General features: G+C 43.1%; 1 protein-coding gene across 4 annotated transcripts in view; it reads left to right on the top strand.

Annotated features, from left to right (window-relative positions):
* The window catches only part of BRINP3 (BMP/retinoic acid inducible neural specific 3), a 161,580-nt gene extending 146,437 nt beyond the window's left edge, over positions 1–15,143 (top strand). For all 4 annotated transcript variants that reach the window (XM_036355209.1, XM_036355210.1, XM_036355211.1 and 1 more), the window contains one exon: positions 13,649–15,143. In XM_036355209.1, the coding sequence (XP_036211102.1) occupies positions 13,649–14,765 (1,117 nt within the window). In that variant the 3' untranslated portion in view covers positions 14,766–15,143. The remainder of the gene's footprint in view (positions 1–13,648) is intronic.
* The last annotated feature ends 420 nt before the right edge of the window (positions 15,144–15,563 follow it).

The raw sequence follows: 15,563 nt of genomic DNA, 5'->3' as shown, positions 1-15,563 counted from the left end.
TCAAGGAAAATTAAGTTACTCCTGGTCCTGCCATTTCTAGTTTTAGGAAATAAAAGGAATGCCTTGTTTCATCTGAGATGAACGGTTAGGTTGCCATTAGACCAGGGATGGCGAACCTATGACACGTGTGTCAGAGGTGACACGCGAACTCATTTTTTTGGTTGATTTTCTTTGTTAAATGGCATTTAAATATATAAAATAAATATCAAAAATATGTCTTTGTTTTACTATGGTTGCAAAGATCAAAACATTTCTGTATGTGACACGGCACCAGAGTTAAGTTAGGGTTTTTCAAAATGCTGACACGCCGAGCTCAAAAGGTTCGCCACCACTGCATTAGACGAAGGCTGTGCCCATGCGAGTCTGGTCCCGGGACGCCTGAGCTGGCCCGGCTGCATCACCCGCCCTCCCTCAGGGTGTGGCAGCCACACTGGGCAGGTGCCCTCCCCTCCAGCAGAGCTGCTCCCTCTGCACAGGCTCAGCCTTGCGGAGATAACGGGTTCTAACCCTCTGGCTCTCTGACCAGGTATCACCTCCCGGAGCAGCTCCCCGAGGCCCCGAGCGCTATTCTCTGTCGCCTTGTACTGGTACTCCCAGTCTTTCTCGTGGCGCTTCTGCATCCTTACTATCTCCTGTTTATTACTTCTCGTATTTATCGAGGAGTGAATCCACAGTGGGACCAGGTCTCCTTTTCAGCATTGTGGTCTTAATCCAAAAATACAAAACACAGCAACTCAGAACCCACAGTGCGGGTGGTTGATTTTTTTTTATAATTTAGTTTTCTGTTGGGTTTGGTTTTTATGAAACCTTAAGTATAGAGACTTGAGCTCATCATACATACGGCTCGTAGTTATCCTTCCCTTTCTTGCCTCATTCCATGTATACATGTATTCTGGTCTTTTACTCTTTAGCCCACTTCCATCTGATGGGCTCCCACTCTACTGGGCTTGACAGATGTCTCTAAAGGTGGCCCTGGCATTGTGAAATGTGGAGTGGTGATTCTCACATTTGCATATTTAATTTGCATGAAGTGCAGCATGTATTTTCTTTCTTTTTCTCATAGAACATGTTTTCGAGATCCACCAATTTCCGTACCTGTATTTTGTGGGTTCTCATTGTTGCATAGTGTAACCCACCGTAGCTGCCATGCATTCCTTAGTGAGTTGTGAGTCTGGATGTGGGGAGTGCTTAGTTGGCTTGTTTTTTAAATCGGTGACTTTGTGAAACAGAAGGGTAGGTGGCAGTCATCTGAAGGCTACACTCCCAGAATGTCCATTGGGACGAGGTGTCAGTGTCCCGGCAGGTGAACCTGTTTGAGTGTCACACACAATAGGGACTTGAACCCCTCATTGGAAGAGCCAGATGGTCCTAGTTTGGTAGCGGGTGTGGAGCAGGACTTGGTGGTGTGGGGACTTGTGCCTCTGCCCTACGTGGTCATTTGAGGTCCTGCTGAGTGGAGGTTTGCATTTTCAGTGAGTGGCTTCCAAGGCTCCCGGGGCCACTGACATCCGGCCAGTGAGAGGCGTCAGAATGAGTGGACCGGCACCTAACTCATGTCAAGAACTCCTGCGTGGCCAAGTCCGGATGTGAAGCTGACTGGGAAGTGTAGCCACTTCCTGGTGACACCTCCAAGCCACCATGCTAACTCGGGTTGTTGAGAAAATTAAGCAAGATGATCAGGGGGTGCTCTTGGAACCGTGTCTTGACTATAGAAAGGTCTCCAAAGGTATTAGGTTGAAAGGAGGTGTGTGGGCAGCCACATTGCTTTAGCACAGTGGTTCTCAACCTGTGGGTCGTGACCCCTTTGGGGGTCGAACGACCCTTTCACAGGGGTCACCTAAGACCATCGGAAAACACATATATAGTTACATATTGTTTTTGTGATTAATCACTATGCTTTCATTATGTTCAATTTGTAACAATGAAAATACATCCTGCATATCAGATATTTACATGACGATTCATAACAGTAGCAACATTACAGTTATGAAGTAGCAACGAAAATAACTTTATGGTTGGGGGTCACCACAACATGAGGAACTGTATTAAAGGGTCGCGGCATTAGGAAGGTTGAGAAGCACTGCTTTAGCGGCTTTGCTCAGGACTTTCAGAATTAGCAAGTTTTTGCTCTCGTGAGATTAGAATAATGCTCAGCTTAGAAGGTCTGAGGCCACTAAATCTAGTAATCAGCTACTTCACAAGAGGGAGTCAGAATATTTTGACGGCCCTGGTCGGTGTGGCTCAGTGGTAGGGCATTGGCCTGAGCATGGAAGGGTCCTGGGTCCCATTGCCAGCCCCGTGCGGGAGGCAGCCAGTCCGAGTGTCTCTCTCACATCTCTCTCTCCTCCTTCCTGCCCACTCTCTAAAAATCCATGGAAAAAATATCCTTGGGTGAGAATTAACACACACACACAATGTTTCGATGAAAGGCTTACATTGAGCAAAACAAACCCAAAAGAGAGCGAAGCGTTTGGCCACTTTAGACCCGATTGCTCAAAGACCAGAGAGCGTGAGGACACAGGGCAACCAGGTTGGGGGAGTTTGAAGCAAAGACATTTCTGAAAAATGTCTTTAACGGCAAAGATCCGAGTCATCTCTTATTTGCTCAGAGAAAACTGCCAGCCAGAGAGATCAAGTAACGTCAGAATCAGACAGATCTTGACAGCAAAACCAGAACTGATGTCTGGACGTGCTTCCAGAATTCTCTCCTGAAGCGGCACTTGGCTGTTACACTGTTGTTTCCTTGCCGGGCCATTCCTGTTTGCAAGGACAACCCCTCTGAGGTTTGTCTCCAGAAAGTCAGAAGATAAACTCATGCCTCCAAAATAGATCTGTGCTTCTTAAAGGATTTTTCTCTAAAGAACAGACTTGTGTGCACCGTGTTGATTTAAAATTAGGATGGGCTGTCCGAGTCGCTTGCTTCCCATCATTATTTACCTCTTATTCTGTCTTGCTTTTAGAAGGATAACTGGCAAATAGCTTTCTCAGTGTTATCCATTACAGCATGTGGAATTAATTTATTTCTCCCTAAATCCTCGGTGGCTTTGGAAGAGAATGCTAGAGGAATGAGGAGGACTGCTAACTAGGCAGCTAAAAGCCACCTCCTGTTTGCTAACCTTATCTGCAGTTTCAGAGCCTTCATCCCGTCGGTAGGATTCTCATTCCTCACCTCAGGCACGCTGCTCGAGACACAGACTGGCTCCATGTCCTTACTGCTGAGAAACTGTACCCGTTCTCTTACATGGTGCATAAAGAATTTCATGCTACCATTACCTACTGCATGAATTATAAATATCCCCAGGACTGGTAAATAGCGTAGCATTGCAAACCAAAATTATAGTTTAACGCATACTTGCACATAGATAACCAGAGATATGACTCTGTGTGCCTGTTTGTTAGACTTTCAAGTGTTTATTTTTATTTTTTTAAATTTTTTTTAATTAAATCTTTATTGTTCAGATTATTACATTTGTTCCTCTTTTTCCCCCCCATAACTCCCCTCCTCCCAGTTCCCGCCCCACCCTCCGCCCTCACTCCCCACCCACTGTCCTCATCCATAGGTGCACGATTTTTATAAAGTGATAATAATCACACATTTAAAAGATTTAAAATATATATTTTATTTCATAGAGTAAGGGAGAGGGTGAGAGAGAAACATCAGTCATGAGAATCATTTGATCTGCTGCCTTCTGCACGCCCCCTACTGGGGATCAAGCCCACAACTGGGGCATGTGCCCTGACCTGGAATTGAACCGTGACCTCCTGGTTCATAGGTTGATGCTCAACCACTGAGCCATGCTGGCTTGGCTAAAATATTTTAAAATTATTTTGCCTTTTGTACTTTCCATTGAGGAATTTGTATTGAACCTAAAGGCACTCTTTGGTCTACTGCAAGTAGGAAATGCAGGCTTCGATTGAGTGGCCATGAGCTTCCATTACTATGCACAGAAAGGAAGAATGAATATTAAGAAACAAGTGGGTGCCTCTGCTATACCATCCCATTGCGATTTTAATTTTCAAGTTTTAGATCCATGTTGGAAAAAGTAGCCAATTCCAAAAACTATCATCAAATGAACTGTGCAGAAAATCAATTACATATTCTGAATAGCTATCTCATTCTCACTGCTTTTGCCTTCATCCTTATCAACAAAGGCCTTATGTTAAGGATTGTTCAGATGAAGTGCCCAACATATTATTTGCAAAGAACTAAGATAGACTTTCAGGAATTATTTTCAAAGAGAGCCAGGATACATTTGCATATCTACAGATCTTTCCATAACATTTAATGTGCACACCTCTGCATTCCACATATATTTTTATACTAGAGGCCCGATGCACAAAATTCATGCAAGACTAGGCCTTCCTTCCCCCGGCTGCCAGCACCAGCTTCCCTCTGGCACCCAGGACCTGGGGTTCCCTCACAGCCCCAGCTTAGTCCGGAAGGACGTCTGGTCTAATTAGCATATTATGCTTTTATTATTATAGTTATACTACATATATTCACTTTTACTTCTTTAGAATGTGCTTGATAGAGAAGCTCTTTATTCTGCCTCATTCTTCAATGCTTCGGGACAGCATGACCTTTATTCAGCTGAAAGGACCCTCGTTAGGAGTTTGAGTGCTTATGTTCGAGACCTTGTTCTACTACCAATTATCTGTGTGACCTTGGGAAATTATCCTCACCAATCAGGTTTCAATTTCCTCGTCCGCCAAATGAAGGTGTTGGACAAGGTGATCTCCAAGGTCCTACCTTCCCTGCTCTAATTTCCAGGATTCTCTGACTCAGGGCACGTGGTGAATGCTGATCTAATTAATTTCCTTAGTCACCTTCATGAGACCCGACAGAATGTATTTCCTCACAATGTTGGAGAAGGGGATGCCTATGTCTGTCAAGATTTCAGTGAAGTATGAAGTGTGGCGTTGAGTTTCTGATCCTGTACCGCATGGGACAACGACTCTCTCTTTTCTTTGTTCTTCTAACATCGACATTGAACATCCCTGCCTCCTGATAAGCTGTGAAATGGTATCAAATTAATTTTAATACCCTGGTAGTTACATGTAGTGCCTCGTGTTCAAAACGTTCTTACATACAGAGTGTAAACACACACGCTTTCTAAAATAGGTTTTAAACTGTTTAAATCAAAATGCTGTCTTTAAATAGGGTCATGCATCATTTTCATGTATCCCATTATTACTTGCGTTACAAATGAGAAGCTCCTGCATGTCCTGCATTTTACTGGACTTCAAGAATAAAAACATAAGATATGGCCTTCAGCCCTCAAAAATTTAGGATTATGTAGGTGTGTGTACTATATAACGTGTAGAGATATATTAAATGGCTTCAGATCACGAGGGGGAGGGGAGCTGAAGATAATTTGGGAACTCTCTTGTCCATAAACATAAGGGCAGGGCTTAGGCCAGGTTGGGTGCAGCTTTCTAAACAGAGAAAATTATTTAACCAGAGATGCAGCAGTGAGTTCATTTAGCTAACACTGAAGAGAGTGCTTACAGATGGACAGAAAGACACCAATTCCAGGCGCCACCTGGCATCAGATGGTAAAGGGGGACTCATTTTTCCTCTCCTGTCAAATCATGTGGATGTTCATTTAGAAAAGAATTTTTAAATAAGTTTTCAAATAAACCACATAATTTGGTGACAGAATGAGTAGGACCAAGGGACAGGTGTCGCAGTGAAACAGCCCAGCCAGTGTGGCGCGGTGGTTGAGCGTTGACCTGTGGACCAGGAGGTCATCGAGCTTTGACTCCAGGTTGGGCTGGATCCCTAGTGGGGATGTGCCGGAGGCAGCCGATCAATGATTCTCTCATCACTGATGATTCTAGAGAGGAAGGGAGAGGGAGACTCTCCCTCTCCCTTCCTCTCTAGAATCAACAAAAATTTATTTATAAGTAAAATAGGGCATGATTCAAATTAGACATGCTGATTTAACTCGATAATGGGGCTTAAGGTGGAGAGGGCCCATACGCAGTTGGAGGAAAATGTGTGTTGTCACGCCACTGGGTAGTAATCCATGTAACATATTATTCTCCACATGGCATCACCCCAGTATTTATTCCCCTTCACTTAACTTATATTGTGTCCACTGTGCAAGCCTCAGTCCAGGTATCATCCTTTTTTACTTATTTCCACCCCCATGATTTGTATTTTTGTAACTCCTCCTCCACTTGTAGCTTAAAATTCCTCCTACACTGCTGTAAACTACAACCTACAATTTGCTTTTTATTTAGATTACATGTTTATTACATATATTTATGCATTTCTAGTGTAACAGGCACTAGGAATTCCCAAAATCTCCTATTTTTTGATCCCCACTTTCCACTCCCCTCACATAATATTGTCTTAAATGATGCTAGATATATAATTAGAACTTAATAAGTACTTACTGACGACACTTCCATATTCATGCTTCTGCAAGCTTTCCATAAGTAGACTTGGATTTTTTTTCTGAATTTTAACCTATTTCAAAATAGGGGAACAAGGTCCTAACATGTTTAGCATTTATTTATAGAAACATTCCTTTGCTTTTAGAACTAGATTCAGGGAAAGGCCCGTTTCAGTGGAATTTTCGGTGTAGATTGCTTTCAAATGGGCACGGGTAGCCATCCAGCTCTGATTTTTACCATTTTGGTTTTATCTCTGATATTAATACAGCATTTCCTTGGAGGCTATAACAGTAACAGCTAGCCCTTAAGGAAGCAAACGACAGTTCTAACCAAGTACAATGTGAGTCCCTGTCAGTAGGAGGTCGTCTTTCAAGACTTTTTTTCCCCCCCGTTTTGCAAATTCGTCTGATCTATTCATCGTTGCATATTTAATTTCATTTTGCGGCATTTCCACCTTGGTGGACGACATGGTGTATTATGTTAAATGGTCTCTTGTTTGCATTTTCCTGTGTTTGATTTAAATTCTGTATGATATGTCATAGTTTAATTTAACCTTTTTTGGGGGATGGAAAGGGGTCTACACACGGAGATGCACTGTGAGTACTGTAGGTACTAAATTCAAGTGATATATTTTTAAACTATTTTTTTAATTGATTTCAGGAAGGAAGGGAGAGGGGGGAAAGAGAGAGAAACATCAATGATGAGCGAATCTCCCAGAGGCTGCCTCCTGCACGCCCCTCACTGGGGATCGAGCCCGCAGCCCGGGCACATACCCTGACTGGGAATCAAACCATGACCTCCTGGTTCATAGGTTGATGCTGAACCACTGAGTCACACCAGGTGGGATCAATAAGTGTTTTTACAATGAACAAATGAATGGCTAATTTAGGTTTTGTCTATTTCTCTCCCCATCTCTTCTGTCTTGGTGCTGGCACACATTCTTCCCACTTTTATGCACAGATGGGTCTTTTAGAATTGACTGAAGTTTTAGTTTCCTTAAGGAAATACTGTTACCTTTTACTGTGCCTTTAAAAAGGAGCGAGTTTCATGGGAATGTGGTATTAAGACGTGCAGATGAGTATCATATTGCCAAGTCCCAGCTCCTCCATTTCAGGGTTCATGTTCAAAATCACTTCCTTCCTCTTCTGAAAAACAGAGAAGATATTAGTACCTGTCTCTGCTTCATGTTGAGTCTCAAATTATTTCATAAAGGGACGGTGTTTAGAAACATGCCTGGGACGTAGCAGACAGTCAATATTCGCTGCTATGGTGAAGTTAGGTTCTCATTAAGACATTTCTCGATTGCAAAGTTAAAATATAAACACGTTAACAAATACCCTTGCTCATGTACAAAGTAATTACTGTAAGGCTAAAATGAAAGGAAAACTTAGTTTTTGTGTGTAGTTAAGCTGGAAATATAACCAACTACTTTCAATTATTCAATTATAATAGGCAGTATTGGTATTATATTTTTTATAATTACCTCATTTGAATTACTATTTTTTTCTAGATGCAAGGAACTATATTTCCTAATGAAAGAATTACAAGTATGCCCGGCTGGCATGGCTCAGTGGTTGAGTGTTGACCTATGAACCAGGAGGTCATGGTTCGATTCCCTGTCAGGGCACATGCCCGGGTTGCAAGCTCCATCCCCAGTGTGGGGTGTGCAGGAGGCAGCTGATCAATGATTCTCATCATTGATATTGCTATCTCTCTCTTCCTTCCTCTCTGAAACATATATATATATATATATATATATATACATATATATACACACATATATACATATATACACATATACACATATACACATATATACATATATACATATATACATATATACATATATACATATATACATATATATATATATATATATATATATATATATATATATGTTTTCACACACACACTGAGTGGCCAGATTATTATGAGCACCCCATCAATACAATGAAGTGAATTAGTTATGCAAATAATAATAATAAAACCTTGAGAGTATTTGCTTAGGAAGTGTTCAATATTCAGTATTTTTGGACGTGTCATTGAAGTACTGATGGGGTGGTCATAATCATCTGGCCACTCAGTGTGTGTGTATAGATATATAGATACACACACACGCACAGGGCCGTCTATTTGGGGCAGGGGTTTCTCCTGTAATTGTGCTCATGGACCCACTTACGGAGTAGAAAACCCTTTGCTCACGTCCCTAACGTGCCACGAAGTCATGACCTCCATGACCTCAGGAAAGTGACCATCCTCCCTGAGGCTCGGTGATCTGCTGTGGAAAAAACAGCGTTAATAATATAATACTCACCTCAGAGAAGCGAGGACCACGTGAAGGCATCAGGTAAAGCGCCTGAAATCGCTGAATAAATGTTGCATAACTCTCTCTTCTCTGAGCGCCCAGGTGAAGGCCCTGTCGCGGGGACAGCTGTGTCCATTGCAAACCTGTTTGTTGACCTTGACCCGTCGTATTCTGTGCCATTGTATTTGCACAGGAGGACCGGAAGTGAGGGGGAGACAGGCAGGACTGGCTGCTCTTTGGCTTACTTACACTCTACAGCTATTTTTAATGAGTATTTTTTAGGAAGCCGCAGGTTTGAAATCAGTTCTTTATAAACTGTGTGACTGTGTGACTGTGTGTGTGTTTATGATTTGAAGCCAGAACATTAATTTAAATATAAAACGGAGTGACTCTGGAGTCACTCATGAGCTTTGTCTGTACTGTCCTCCCCAGAACACAAGACTCCTGGGTCTTGATGTCAACTTCTGGTCTCCAGGTAATTGAGGAGGGAAAGCTGAGCAGGGTAAATGGCACCATAAGAAAGTGGGGTATTTTAAAAACTGGTCTCATTTTCTCAGTCAACAGCATGGGATAAGCAAAGAAGTTAAGACTGGAAAAGACTTGAGGGACATAACTACCTAATGAAATGAGTAGACTCTCTTTGGATCCTGATTTTTAAGAATTAAAAATAATTATTTTTAGATTATCAGGTAAATTGGAATATGGCCTGGCTATTTGTCACTGCCAATAAATTAGGTAATTTTGTTATGTGATAGTGGCAATTGTGATTATGTAAGTTAGTGTATCATCTTAACATTTTGTTGTTAATCCTCATTTGAAGATATTTTTAAAGAGTGGGAGGGAGGGGGAGAAAGGGAGAAAACTGATTTGAAAGAGACACATTGATTGGTTGCCTCCCTCATGTGCCCCAACCAGGGCCAGGGATCGAGCCTGCAAACCAGGTACATGCCCCAGACAGGCATCATACCCAGGACCCCTCAGTCTGCAGGCCGAAGTTCTATCCACAGAACCAAATGGGCTAGGGCTGCAGCTAGATTTAAAGAAGCAAGAATCTTTTGAAGTTGAAGAATAACTGAGGATTATGTTGTCCCTATACCCAAGCACTGTGCTTCCCAGTCCTGTAGAGAAACGGGCATTTGTGTGTTCAGAAATGTCCAGAACCCCAAGGCAAACACCTTCATTGAATCCAATAGAATCCCAACATTTACCTGAGTAGCTCCCACGCACGCATCCCTTCAATCTCTCTTCAGGTAACTACTCTATAAATAAAAACTCATCTTTATCTCACTCAATCTCTGAATCAGAAAATCTATTAAGACAGGTAATGGAAACATGTTCGTTTGAAATTGTGTCTGGTCCCTTTAGAATGTGGTGTTTACCCCGACGACTGACATTGTGCGAAGGCTTGACGAGGCTCACCCCTGCGTGGCTATCCAGTTAGAAGGGAGTCTTGCGACCTGGAATTTAATTTGTCACACAGATAACAGAAGAGACAGCAGGTGTTTGGGCCTAACCCCGTTGGTTATGATTAGAGGTCTTACCCAGCTATGAAAATGAATGTTGACATACCACTTCGAGAGCTCATTTTCTCCTGCGGGTGACATGTCATCGCATATCTGCATCGAGTGTGTCCCCACCTGCCAGAGGAAACGCATTATTTGTTGGGGCCATTCGTCCTAAAAGCAGATATTGTCTACTTCAATCAATTTTCGGCTATTAATGGGAGCTTTTAACTGCATTGGTGAAAGGCAGATATGGTCAATTAGTATATTTTTTCAGGAGCGACATGACATTTACTCGGAGGAGAAATGTAAGGCTGCCAGAACCTATTGTAACCTGTAGATAAAAATTAACACATGTAAGCCATGATGGAGTCAGCTGTAGGGAACAATTCATTTGCCACTGACTGTACAGTCTACAGGAGGCGATGAATGGTGATTGCCTTCCAGGTATGGAATGAAAAGAGTAAGAATAGAGTATGTACAAGGGAAAAAAAAGCATGTCTGGCTGGTGTGGTACAGCCTCATGTTGAAGCTGTTTCTCTTCTATTTTGAAGATGTTTTCCTGAAAAAATTTTGAAGTTTAAAATTTTTTTTAAAAAGTTAAATTTTGCTTTGGTGATCTTTTGGGTAAGTGAAAAATCCACACGCAGTCTTGAAATCTGTTCCACCTCCTATTTTTAAACCAAATTTTTACAAGGAGAGAGAAAAAAAGAAAAGACTTTCTATTATATTTCTTTTTCCTTGAAAAATCTGTTCCAACTTGCAAAATACAATAAAATAGTCAAAACACAACAAGGAGCAGCAAGGAAGGAAATCTGTAAGCTAGCTCCTCTGTCCGGGTCCCCGGGCTCTGACAGGATGCCCATCAATATTCATACATGGGAAGTAGAGACACCAAACTGAAACACATTCCCCCAGACGTGCATCTGCGGGCGCGGGAAAGGTTTGGGAGAGGCTGGAAGCTGGAGGACCGTTGCTTTTGTAAAAAAGTGTCCCAGCGATTCGTGGTGCCCTAGTTTTGTGAGCAGCAGCCTTTTAGCCTGAGGTCTGTTTATATCATTGTTTGTCCTTGTGATTTGGAAACGTGATTAGAGCTCTACAGTGAGAGATGAATTGTCTAGGGAATGTATGCTATGGTTTCAGGGAAGAAAATGTAATTTTCAAGCCAGATCGGCTATATATTTTATATTCTTTATATTAGGTGGCCATAAATGGAACTACAGCAAGAAAGTGTGAAAAGCGAGAGGAGGGAAATGAACTTGAGAGTTAGGTCTTCACAACTTTATTAAATGTATATTTTAGCCTGGCTCAGTGGTTGAGCGTCGACCAGGAATCTACCATGGTTGGATTCTCGATCAGGGCACATACCTGGGTTGCAGGCTTGATCCACAGTAGGGGCTGTGCCGGAGGTAGCCGATCAGTGATTCTCTCTCATCATCAATATTTCTACTTCTCTCTTCCTTTCTCTCTGAAATCAATAAAATATATATATTTTAAAAATGGTGGCAGTGTAAAGGATTGAGTACATTTTGCAGAAAATCTCATGTATATTACATAATGAACACTGGAAAGGCATAAGGATATCAAAAGTAGGTACAATGTCTGTGTCTGCTCTGAGACAATGTGGCAGTATTCTAAGCACAGGCATACAGTCTGAGCCGAACTCTCTCTCACAAGAACGCAATATAGGAGATATTGCTGTTCCCATTTTTCACATGAAGGGATGTGGGTTACACAACCTGCCCTAATATTCCATGATCGTACAGCTAGTATGAGAAAACATTTTCTGAATCCACAGCCACAGTTTTCCTTCATTATTTAACAGATTTTATTGTTTTAATGTTTTTGTTGATTTTTAGAGAGGAAGGGAGATGGATAGAGAGAATATCATCAGCTGCCTCCTGCACGCCCCACACCGGGGATTAAGCCTACAACCAGGGCATGTGCCCTGATCAGGAATCAAACCGTGACCTCCTGTTTCATAGGTCGATGCTCAACCACTGAGCCATGCAGGCCGACTATTTTGCAGAGATTGTAAACACACCAAGAGTGTCTGAGCCCTAGTGGGTTTGGCTCAGTGGATAGAGCGTCAGCCTGCGGGCTGAAGGGTCCTGGGTTCAATTCCAGTCAAGGGCACATACCTGAGTTGCAGGCTCCATCCTGGCCCTGGTCGGGGTGCGAGTGGGAGGCAACCTATCCACTTGTCTCTCTCACATTGCTGTTTCTCTCTGTCTCCCCGCTCCCTTCCACTCTCTCTAAAAATCAGTAGAAACTCCTTGGGTGAGGATTAACAAAAAAAGAGTCTGAATAAGGTGAAGAAACAGGAAAATAACATCTTAAATTGGCTTCATGATTTGCCTGATTTTGGGGAAGAAATGAGAAAAAATTGTTAATGATTCAAATCAAACACATTACATTGACACACTTAACCCTTATTAAAAGAACTTGTAGTTGGTTTTAATGAGATATTTTCGACAATTTCTTTGAGCAGCCTGTAAGTAAAAAATCAAACATGTTTCAATAATATTTTCCCTCTCAGTAGGTACTTGTTCTTTCAATGTTGATAAACCCCTAGGATTTAAATCCATTGATTGACGATTTGGAGCTGTTTATTTTTCTTTTATTTTCTATTTAGGGCTTCCTGTGACAGGAGGGCTTTATGAGGCGAAGCTAAGGATGAATGAAGGAACAGTCCTCATTTATACACCCTAATACTCCTCCAGATAGTTTATGATAAAGCCACTTTTATTTCCTGTTGTTGGATATCTTGTCAGAACAATAACCGACCAAATTCTATACACAATCAGCTTCCAAGTATACTAGTGAGACCATATACAATCTCTTCAGAAGGAATAATCTATAGCCAATCTTGTGCAGAAATAAAATGTATATATAATATACAAATATAATATATAATAGATGATATATAAATATATAGATGTTTGTATATTATAACAATATATAACATGACTATATAGTATATAAGTGTATATACTATATAAACATAACTATATTTAAATACATATAATTTATAGTATACAAATATATAGGTATATTTCTTCAATGATGAACTATATGGATCTTTTTAAAAAACATATTTTGATTTCAGAGAGGAATGGAGAGAGAAAGATAGAAACATCAATGATGAGAGAGAATCATTAATCAGCTGCCTCCTGCACGCCCCACCCTGGGGATGGAGCCCACATCCTGAGCACATGCCTTACCGGAATCTAACCAGGACCTTCTGGTTCATAGGTTGATGCTCAATCCCTGAGCCACGCCCGCGAGGCTCTCTGGACCTTTCACCTCAGTTACTGGTCAATTACTGGCTGGAGCTGACCTGAAGGAACCAGAGCGAAGCTCAGGACGCAGTCTGACTTCGCTGCAGTCCCCACCCGGTGCCCATATTGACCCAGATTCTCCCTGTTCTGTGTTCCAGAACCGCCACCTACTGGCTCACGCGCATCCAGTCCTTCCTCTACTGCAACGAGAACGGGCTCCTGGGCAGCTTCTCGGAGGAGACGCACTCCTGCACCTGCCCCAGCGACCAGCTGGCCTGCACGGCTGCCCTGCCCTGCACCGTGGGCGACGCGGCCGCCTGCCTGGCCTGCGCCCCCGACAACCGCACCCGCTGCGGCGCCTGCAACACGGGCTACATGCTGAGCCAGGGCCTGTGCAAGCCCGAGGTGGCCGAGTCCACCGACCACTACATCGGCTTCGAGACCGACCTGCAGGACCTGGAGCTGAAGTACCTGCTGCAGAAGACGGACCGGCGCCTGGAGGTGCACGCCATCTTCATCAGCAACGACATGCGCCTCAACAGCTGGTTCGACCCGTCGTGGCGCAAGCGCATGCTGCTCACCTTGAAGAGCAACAAGTACAAGTCCAGCCTGGTGCACATGATCCTGGGCCTGTCGCTGCAGATCTGCCTGACCAAGAACAGCACCCTGGAGCCCGTGCTGGCCGTGTACATCAACCCGTTCGGGGGCAGCCACTCGGAGAGCTGGTTCATGCCCGTCAGCGAGGACAGCTTCCCCGACTGGGAGCGGACTAGGCTGGACCTGCCCCTGCAGTGCTACAACTGGTCCCTGACGCTGGGCAACACGTGGAAGACCTTCTTTGAGACGGTGCACATCTACCTGCGGAGCCGCATCCGCTCCAGCGGCCCCAACGGCAACGACAGCGTCTACTACGAGCCGCTGGAGTTCATCGACCCGGCCCGCAACCTGGGCTACATGAAGATCAACCACATCCAGGTGTTCGGCTACAGCATGCACTTCGACCCCGAGGCCATCCGGGACCTGATCCTGCAGCTGGATTACCCCTACACTCAGGGCTCCCAGGACTCGGCGCTGCTGCAGCTGGTGGAGATCAGGGACCGGGTCAACAAGCTGTCGCCGCCCGGCCCGCGCCGCCTGGACCTGTTCTCCTGCCTGCTCCGCCACCGGCTCAAGCTGGCCACCAGCGAGGTGGTGCGGATCCAGGCCGCCCTCCAGGCCTTCAATGCCAAATTGCCCAACACCGTGGATTACGACACGACCAAATTATGTAGTTAACCCGTCACGTCAAGCACAAACCCAAACCCCGGGAGTTTTTACAGTGCTTTTTGTGCAACCGTTTCTGTTTGGAAGAGTACATTTAAAAAAACAACAACAACACACTCACACACAAAATTGTCTTTTCAATATCTTGTCTTATATCCGTCAATAACGTTGGATGGCAGTTCCCACCCGTGGACTTGCTGACCGTGAATATATTCCACTGCAGTCTTGGTTGATGAATGAAATAAATACTGACACCCGTCTAGAAGACAGTCTACTTTTTACAATAAATTTCATTTGTAATTTTATATGTTCCGTGGCAATGCTTTTGTGCATTACATCCTCTGGAGGGAACATAAAAAGATACCAATAAAATTTTGTAGCTGAACAGTTATTAAAAAGAAGTGCTGTGGATTCTTTTTTTTTTCCCCATGAAATGAGTTCTATTTGGATACATGGCTTGTTAGCACCTGGGGAAAATTCACCAAGATTTTTTAAATGGGAACATTTGAAAGTCCCTCTCAACCGCCTTCAGGGAAAACCCAACAAGATAGAATGCTTGGGAAGCAGTTGATACATTATTACTCGTATTACCTGTACTTGCAAACCATTCTAAGAGACACCATCACTATTATAATAAGCAGGTAAAGTATTTCCCATCTAAATATCAGACCATTTTGGGAAACATACTGAAAAAGGTGATTAGAAGCACATCATAGACAAAGGAAACTCTTAATTTTTTTTTTTAGCAACTTGCTTAGCCATTGTTTTTCTAAATTCTAATAACCTATAGTCAGTATACAACACACAATC

Source organism: Myotis myotis, unplaced genomic scaffold (assembly GCF_014108235.1).
Source record: "Myotis myotis isolate mMyoMyo1 unplaced genomic scaffold, mMyoMyo1.p scaffold_m19_p_21, whole genome shotgun sequence".
NCBI lineage: Eukaryota > Metazoa > Chordata > Mammalia > Chiroptera > Vespertilionidae > Myotis > Myotis myotis.
Note: the sequence above shows the minus strand (reverse complement) of the source record. Positions and strands in the feature narration are given on the sequence as shown.